The 9,145-nt window shown below is 49.8% G+C and overlaps 1 protein-coding gene across 2 annotated transcripts; it reads left to right on the plus strand.

Moving 5' to 3' along the window:
• Nucleotides 1-1,357: 1,357 nt before the first annotated feature.
• Nucleotides 1,358-7,630, plus strand: trib1 (tribbles pseudokinase 1). Of its 2 annotated transcripts, none has more exons than XM_030347227.1 (3): nucleotides 1,358-1,976; nucleotides 2,912-3,204; nucleotides 6,426-7,630. In XM_030347227.1, exons 1-3 carry the CDS (start codon nucleotides 1,659-1,661, stop codon nucleotides 6,898-6,900), a joined length of 1,086 nt encoding a protein of 361 aa, XP_030203087.1. In that variant the 5' UTR covers nucleotides 1,358-1,658; the 3' UTR covers nucleotides 6,901-7,630. The 2 variants fall into 2 exon arrangements, with proteins under 2 accessions (XP_030203087.1, XP_030203088.1); XM_030347228.1 differs by lacking the exon at nucleotides 1,358-1,976 and adding an exon at nucleotides 2,024-2,490.
• The last annotated feature ends 1,515 nt before the right edge of the window (nucleotides 7,631-9,145 follow it).

Here is a 9,145-nt window from a genome sequence, read left to right on the forward strand (position 1 = left end):
TTCCACATGTCCAGATTCCATGAGCCATTTAAAGGCCATGAAGACATGATTCAGTACCCCTCACTTACAGGATATGTGGTACACACAGAATGAGAGACCATCCACATTTTCGGTGCTTTGATTAGCAAACGCAAGTTGCTGTTACTATGCTTGTTCAGCTTAATGCAATAGTAGCGATTGGCCAACTCTTGTGCAACATGCAGTGACAAACACATATGGTCACACATACACACAAACGCACACACACACACACACACACACACACACACACACACACACACACACACACACACACACACACACACACACACACACACACACACACACACTTAACATGCCCACTCATTATTACAGCATATGTCATGGAGTTTATCCTGACTATCATCATCGTCACATGTCATTTGGGAAAGTTGCCATTTTCAGTTTACTTTCACTTGGAGAAGTTCAACCTTGGCCCTCACCACCTTGAAGGAAACCCTAGGAACGTCTTCATACCTTTAGTCAGTGGAGAGTGGACTGCCTGGTGGTGGACTCCAAGGCTGAGATACTTGTTTACGGAGCCACGGTGTGTTTTATGTGAATGCTTATAGCCTGGCTCAGCCTGGCTTTATGGGGGTGACTCATGTCCACATAACAAACAGTCACAGCATGGGAAGATATGGGGATGTGGAAGCAGTGCTTACGTTCACACACTGCGGCCTGGCATTAGCCAGTGTACACACCCTGCTGTGTGCTTATACGTTCTGAACGTTATTCCTTTAAAAGTCACTACTGAGAATTGTGGAGTGTTCGGTGTAATTTCAAATAAAAACAAAAACAAAGTTGCGATATCCTTGAGCAAGAGGATAAACACGCTTAGTTAATAATTATCTAGACCAAGTGATGTTTGATTCCAGGGGAGAGATATCAGCCTGTATCCTTATTATCCTCACATGCTGTGTGTCACAATAGCCTACCAGTCATGGAAACCAAGCGAGGCGTTCAGTCATAAACTGTTGATAAATGACAGTGGTGGCACATTCACTTCAACTAAACTACAACGTTGTGGTTTGAATGGCTATGATAGCCAATTGGGGGAAGGCAACGGGATTGTTCTTTATTTTGACGCTCAGAAGGTACAATTATATATTACAAGGCAGGTTGTTGAACTTGATCGTGTATTACGAGTGTAATACGGAGTATTGCTCAACTGTTGTGTCACCAGCAGAGGAGGCTGGCCGATGAGGGCGGGCGGAGCTCGAGCCGGGCTCTGTGTGAGGAGCAGCAACAGCATCAGAGCACTCTCTCACTCCGCGCGAGAAGGTCTCTCACTACGCCCGACGCCCAAGGAGAAGGAATTTCTCCTCCCTCCCCCCGCCCCCCCCCCCCCACCCCACCCCAGAAAGAGGAGCGGATGGACTGAGCCCCTGAAGTATTTTTGGATGTGAAGGACCGAAAACACAACTCATCGCCGCATCGGAGGGAAACATTTTGCTGTACTCGTTTCTTCCCGTCACCTTTTTTGGGAAGTTTACCTTCCAGTAGTTTCACCGGACTCATGGATCACAGAAGGCATCGCGCGTCGGGACATTTCTTCTAGCCATTTCCACAGAACCTAATCCACCGCTCAGGGGGTCCGGGGGGCCTGGATTGACGTGAACCGGTGTTTTAGTCTCGAGATGAACGTGCAGCCGAGGAGCCCCTTGCGCGTCCCCGGTCCTCGGGTCGGACTCAAGAGGCTCGACCCCGCGGACGACCAGCCTGTGGTCAAATGCGCAAGGCTGAGCCCCCCTGAGCTGCGGGACGCCCCGCAGCGGGTCGCGGTGCTGGGGACCCCTCCAGGGCCCCCCGCCGGGATCCCCAGATCCCCCGCCGTCCCCCCTGTTCCCCACCAGGGACCCTCCAGGATAGGGCCGTTCCTGCTGCTACCTCTGGCCGAGCGGGATGGCGTACACAGCGCGCTGAACACCGACACGGGGGACGAGCTGGTGTGCAAGGTATGTGCTGAACCACATTGTGCAATGTCTGAGAATGAAGCGTTACAGGAGAGTGTTGCTCAACCTCCTGTCTGTGTCTTCAGCTAGCACGACATCATCTTTTTCTTTAATAGCCCATTGGACAACCATCCTTTAAGAGGATCCACATATGATTCATATGCTTATATTCCATATGCATGCAACTCCATATGCATGACGCCTTGCGTCGCCTCCCTAATGGTATGCGGTGTCAGTGGCTCAAATCCTTAGCGAACATGTTCTATAGCAGTCCATCGGAGTAGCTGGCAGCACACCGCAACTTACTTACTAGATCGAACCTCATTAACATGTACGTCACTGCTAACAGTATGCCAGAGCACACCCCTATCAGTTTGCACCCCTATCTTGCCTTTCCTTGTTTTCTCTGCTCTCTGTTTGGTTGAGGGCTCAGCCAATCACAGATGATGATAAACACAGCAGACTGGAATGTCGAAAGCCATTCAGGAGCATTTTTTTGCACTGCACTCATGCTTAGGTACAGTAATATACACGGCCACATCTCTGCCATTATATTGGTTGACTGTCGGGGTGTCACATCATCATACCCCCCTGCCCCCGCCCCCCCGCCCCCCACACACACACACACACACACACACACACACACACACACACACACACACACACACACACACATGCAAACACTCTAATATAAAATAAATCGCAATTTATGATTTTAAAGATAAATGTATTCAGATACAGATCAGGATATGCCTGACAACACAAACCTCCCTTTCCTCTCAATGTCTGACATGTGTACCGAATGAATATTGACCTCCTTCTGTAAATACTCTCTCTCTCTCTCTCTCTCTCTCTCTCTCTCTCTCTCTCTCTCTCTCTCTCTCTCTCTCTCTCTCTCTCTCCCTCCCTCTCCCCCTCTGCTCTTTCTCCCCCTCCAGGTGTTTGACATGGGGGTGTACCAGGAGAAGGTCCGGGCCTACAGCGCTCTGCCGCCCCACCACAACGTTGCGGCGGTGCGGGACATCGTGCTGGGCGAGCGCCGGGCCTACGTCTTCCGGGACAAGGAGCACGGTGACCTCCACGGTCTGGTGAAGGGCTGCCGGCGCCTTGACGAGGAACACGCCCGCAGGCTCTTCAGGCAGGTGGCGCGCGCCGTGGCGCACTGCCACCGCCACGGCGTCGTGCTCGGAGACCTCAAGCTGCGCAAGTTCGTCTTCGCCGACGAGAAGAGGTGAGGGGTTTGGATTGGTGCCGTCCAGTTTGTTTTTAAGGAAACACCAAAAGCCATGTGTTTTGCTAAATGGTAAATAGACTGCATTTACAACGTTCTTCTCTAACCAGTGGTCCCTCAAAGCGCTTAACAATACTGCTTCACATTCACACATTCATCCACACATTCACACACCGACGGCGGTGTCAGCCATGCAGGGCGACAGCCAGCTCATCGGGAGCAGTCAGGGTGAGGTGTCATGCTCAGGGATACATCGACACTCAGCTAGGAAGAGCCGGGGAACAAACCAGCAACCTTCCTGTTACCAGCCAACCCGCTCTTCCTCCTGAGCCACATGGCACCCGAATGCCAACTCCACAGTTTAATTTGGGGGGAGGGAAATTGGAACCAGGATGTTTGATAATGAAGTTGTCGGTCAGGCAAGGTCACCCAAACAAAGCCCAGAACAGGGGACTCGTGCAACGACATGCCTTTAGCCTTGTGTGTTTAAATTGAGATTTTGGATCAGGATCAATTGTAGCAATACTTTGTCAACCACTAAATCACTGTCTTCTACTATAACTGTTTTTAGGCTGTTTCCTTTAACCACCGTTTTCTAAAAGGATTTTTTTTTGCATTCTCAGAAAAGAGATGTACTTGACGTCTAGGAGATTATGTCTTTCTGGAAAGTGAATCATATTCCTCTTGATGTGGGCTGTCTGTGCCCTTTATCAAACGGTGGAATCAGATGTGGATGCGAGTAGCTGCCCCCGTTTCAAAAGTTATTCGTCAAATGTATGCAGGTCTGTGTGGCTGCAGATTGGATAGTTCTCGTGTTTATGAGCAGACACTGATCATCTCTTTGTCTATTAGTTATGGTGTCTGTGTGTGTGTGTGTGTGTGTGTGTGTGTGTGTGTGTGTGTGTGTGTGTGTGTGTGTGTGTGTGTGTGTGTGTGTGTGTGTGTGTGTGTGTGTGTGTGTGTGTGTGTGTGCGTGCGTGCGTGCGTGCGTGCGTGCGTGCGTGTGTGTGTGTGAGTGTGTCCAGTAAGCATATCTTTTGTTTGTCATTGGTGGAGGATCTGTTTCCCCTTGCTGACTGGTATACTGGCATAACATTGGCTGGCTGTTGACACAGAAACATTGATGCTTGTTATGGCCCCGCCCATAAGACCCTCCTACCCACCTTGTTATGTCCCTGCCCACAGGACCCTCCTGACCTCCTCGTTGTGGCCCCGCCCATAAGACCCTCCTACCCACCTTGTTATGGCCCCGCCCATAAGACCCTCCTACCCATCTTGTTATGGCCCCGCCCATAAGTCCCTCCTGACCGCCTCGTTGTGGCCCCGCCCATAAGTCCCTCCTGACCGCGTCTAAAATAAGATCAACCCAACCATATGGCTCATAGGCACAACTGAGGATCAGGCTCCTCCAGTTGCGCAATATTCTCCATTACCTTATTTCTTCTACCAGTGATCTAGGCAAATATGTTCCAATTTATTATCAGGGTTTGTTTAACCTGAAACAGGACCGGGTCATGTGCTGCCGAGTCTTCATCCATATGGATTTTGCACATGACTCTTTTGATCGGCGTCCGATTATCCTCCCCAATGTCAGATTCACAATCTCTTCATCATCCTCCCTCTCCACAATCACTCAATGACGTATCGAGATACACCACAATGGCAGCACCCACATTAGAGATGGACAACAATGCATTGGATGCTATCTCTCCATTCTCAGAAGAAGACACACACATTCCCATTGACACACAGGCACACACCCTCCCTACAGTGACTCTCACACGCACATGCATTGACTGTATACCACACTAGTGCAAAGCCAGTTTGAGGAAGGTGACTCGCACTCTGAAACATGCACGGCCTCATTGCTGGGCCAGCCTTCCCATGCGTCATTGATGTGGCAACAGCCATTTGAGGGTAATTATGGGATGGCTGGCGCCGAGAGTGTGGGACCCAGGTGCAGATAGCCACGGCATAGAGAGATAGAGAGGGAGGGAGGAGTGGGGGGGAGGGGGGGAATGTTCTCTCAACAGAAGGATGACTCACTTTCTCCACCTCTTTAACTCTCGCTGTTCTGTTTCCTCTCCCGTCTCTCCCCGCTCAGATCGGATCTGCCTTGTTCTTGTGAAGTTATCAGTTTGTTCTTGCATTGTGTTCATCTTGTCCCTGATTCTATTCAGTCCGTCTCACACAACCTGTTTTCTCCCCTCGCCTCGGAAATACTTTCAACATTTCTTAAGAGATCAGTCATTGTCATTTCGAAATTCAATGAAATAATATCCGAGGCAGCAGACAAAGTCATAGTTGCTCAAGTGCTTCCCTGTCTTTGTGTGTAGTCATTAACAACACTAAATATAGCATGCTATGTGTGATTGCACTAGGGTATATTTATAAGTCTGTTTTTTAATGCTGGTAAACCATCACAGCTGCCTAGGCGTTATGGTCTGCTGTTTAGTCCTCTTCTTTAAATCAGTGAGAGTGAGTGAGTGAGTGAGTGAGTGAGTGAGTGAGTGAGTGAGTGAGCGAGTGAGTGAGTGAGTGAGTGAGCGAGCGAGCGAGTGAGCGAGCGAGCGAGCGAGCGAGTGAGCGAGTGCGTCCGTGCGTGCGTGCGTGCGTGCGTGCGTGCGTGCGTGCGTGCGTGTGTGTGTCCCTGCCTGAAAGCTTCCGGCCAAAAGGATTTTCCATGATGCCATTAGTGATTTCATCTTAACAAAGTTCTGAGAGGTTTGGCAGTGTTGGTAATAAGAATAGTCAGCAATAGATCAAGGGCACAAGGTTATGTCCAAAAAGACATGCCCGTCTGTTGCATCAAGGCGTTATTTATTCACCGTCAAATGCTTCAGTTTCAGAGTAAACTTCAGCAATTGTGGGCTCCTGATTTCAACAACCCAGCACTCATTGGAAATAAACAGATATACACAGGAAGAGGAATTTTACATTCTGTTATAAATCAATTTTTCAATCAGCCTTATCAGTTCGTCAACGTGTCACCTTAGATAACATTTGATGAAAACGCAACATTAAGGCCCAATCCCATTTCTACCCATTACCCCTTCCCCTTACCCCTTCAAAACAAGGAGGAGGGGTAAGGGGAAGGGGTAAGGGGTAGAAATGGGATTGGGCCTTAGATAAATCTGCTCCATTGACATTATTGTTCTACATAAATCCAAACCCCGAGCCCCTCCCTCAGCCCGTCCTAACCCCTCTGTTCTCCTCCCAAGGAGCAAGGTGAAACTGGAGAGTCTGGAGGACTGCCACGTGCTGGAGGACCCGCAGCGCGACGCCATGTCCGACACCCACGGGTGCCCCGCCTACGTCAGCCCCGAGATCCTCAGCGGCTCCGCGCCTTACTCCGGCAAGATGGCAGACATGTGGAGCCTGGGGGTGATGCTGTACACCATGCTGGTGGGCCGCTACCCCTTCCACGACCCGGACCCCGCCACCCTCTTCTCTAAGATCCGCCGAGGCCAGTGCTGCCTGCCAGAGGGCCTCTCGCCCGGGGCCAAGTGTCTCCTGCATAGCCTGCTGAGGAAGGAGCCTGCAGAGAGACTGACCGCCTCCGAGCTGCTCGCTCACCCCTGGTTCCGCCATCCACCGGCATCGCAGGAAGCGGCGTCGGGCGAACAGGAAGTGAGCTCGGCGGATCAGGCAGTTCCGTCGATTGACGTCAAAGACGACGACGATTTGTTTTGCTGACTGCAGACTGCTGACTGCTCGCAGAACCCTGGTCTCCTGCCCCGGGCGGACTGCTTCCTTTTGGCCCCAAAGGACCAAACTAAAACAATGTTATGAAAAGGGATTCATTATTTAACATCGGCACTTTTACAAAACGAACAATCCCTGTTTTGGTACTGTACTATCCTTACACCATCAAGCTTTCTACTTCAGCGTACTGTAGTTTATGTTCCTTGTTTGAACTCCTTGTTTTGTCATGTTTGAACTTGCGACGGGCATTGTTTTCGCACATATGGATGTACAGTGCGTTTCTATACGTGTTTGTACGTTTTTTATTTTTTTTCAACCATTTGGTGCTCATAAGGAGAAGAAAAAAATCGACATTGACGACGTCTATGTATCCATGTCAAACAGCAGTTACTAAGGATTACCCTCAACCTGAACTCCGCACCAATCTGCAAGCATGAGAGCATAGAAAGACACACCAAGAGAGACACACCGAGTGAGAAACGAGAGAGGCATGGTGATCCTCGCATCACGACTCTGGCCAACGTCAGCTGACTCACCGGCTGCAGGCACAACCTAACGCACGCTTTGTTCTGATAACATCGCCGTGACGGAGACGCGGGGTGAAGGTACAGGGCCGAGAGTAGAAAGGATGTGTCATGCTCGGATAGGGGAGGGGACGGGGGACTTAGGAGGGTTCAGATGGGAGAGGGGAGTGAAGAGGGCTCAGTGAGGGAGGGAGGGAGGAGGTGAAGAGGGCTCAGATGGTGAGGGAGGGAGGAGGTGAAGAGGGCTCAGATGGTGAGGGAGGGGGAGTGAAGAGGGCTCAGATGGTGAGGGAGGGGGGGAGTGAAGAGGGCTCAGATGGGATGGGAGGGGGGGGTGAAGGGGGCTCATATGGGGAGGGAGGGGGGAATGAAGGGGGCTTATATGGGGAGGGAGGGGGGAGTGAAGAGGGCTCAGATGGGTTGAAACACAGAGGAAGCCTTTGAAGTTTGTTACGCTGCATACATCAGGTGACAAGAAGATGTTCAGCAAAACATATAGATGACCCAAGTCCTTTTCTTAACAGCTTGGGTGACATTACGACATACTGATGACAAGGTAAATAATCTGTATTCCAAACCTTTTGCAGAAAAAATGTGAAATCTCACCCTGGCGTCTAACTCGAACTCCTCCATGCACTCTGAATTGACGAGATACATATACATATTGTATAATTACGTATTTCTATCAAGAATGCTTTTTTTCTGTGCTATTCTGTGTCCGCTTGCACCTGAACTCAATCAGTGCCTTTACCCAAAACTAAGCTAACATTATTCGCGTTAAGCAACTCATCATGGATTAGTTTTCATGCACTTGATGGAACGGGTTAAGAAGATTCCTATGATACCCCTTGGATAAAGCAGCTGTCTGTGGGCCAATCGGAAGGAACAGCTTTCTATGGGCCAACCAGAAGGAACAGCTGTCTGTGGGCCAATCAGAAGGCACAGTTGTCTGTGGGACAATCAGAAGCCAAAGCTGTCTGTGGGCAAATCAGAAGGCACACCTGTCTATGGGCCAATCTTCTATCTCTCGCTTTAAGCTAACACCATCCTATTTCTGTCACTTGAAATTTTGCAAAATTTTTTTAAAGAGCTATGAAGGCTTCCTCAACGGCACAGACATACCTGTTTGTACTGTACACATACATCTGAAACATTCTGTTCTGTAAGCCTGATCAGCAGAACCCAGAAGCTCTGCTGAGAGTGATGAATGGCGCGCTGCGTTTCATGAGCTCTGGTTCTTCTTGGTTCAGTAACAGTCGAGGGGATTTTACTGAACCCTAACCCTAACCCCATCTGAGCTCAGCTTGTTTCATAAGCTGAGCTCTGGTTCTCCTTGGTTCAGTAACAGTGGAGGGGATGGCTGTGTTTCATAAGCTGAGCTCTGGTTCTCCTTTGTTCAGTAACAGTGGAGGGGATGCCTGTGTTTCATAAGCTGATCTCTGGTTCTTCTTGGTTCAGTAACAGTGGAGGGGATGGCTGGTGTGTTGCTAGCCAGCAGGGTGACTCAACACTTTAGCACGCGTCTAGCAGCGAACACACGTTTGTTCCAAGAACGCCGCTCACAACTGTGAGTGCTTTCACCTGTTAAATGGTACCCACATACAAACACACTCACACTTTTCTCATTCTGTTTGTCAAAGAGATCGTCGGGGAGCCTCGTAGTCTGTCATAGTCAGTGATGACGTTGTACTATGTTTTGACAACCATTTTCC

The sequence above is a fragment of the Gadus morhua genome, chromosome 22 (assembly GCF_902167405.1).
Source record: "Gadus morhua chromosome 22, gadMor3.0, whole genome shotgun sequence".
Classification (NCBI taxonomy): Eukaryota; Metazoa; Chordata; class Actinopteri; order Gadiformes; family Gadidae; genus Gadus; species Gadus morhua.

What these genes read in the sequence shown, in the direction of transcription:
- trib1 (XM_030347227.1), top strand. Translation starts at nt 1,659, where the DNA reads ATGAACGTGCAGCCGAGGAGCCCCTTGCGCGTCCCCGGTCCTCGGGTC. An exon ending in GGGACGAGCTGGTGTGCAAG is followed by an intron (nt 1,977 to 2,911) that starts GTATGTGCTGAA and finishes CTCCCCCTCCAG; the next exon opens with GTGTTTGACATGGGGGTGTA. An exon ending in GTCTTCGCCGACGAGAAGAG is followed by an intron (nt 3,205 to 6,425) that starts GTGAGGGGTTTG and finishes TCTCCTCCCAAG; the next exon opens with GAGCAAGGTGAAACTGGAGA.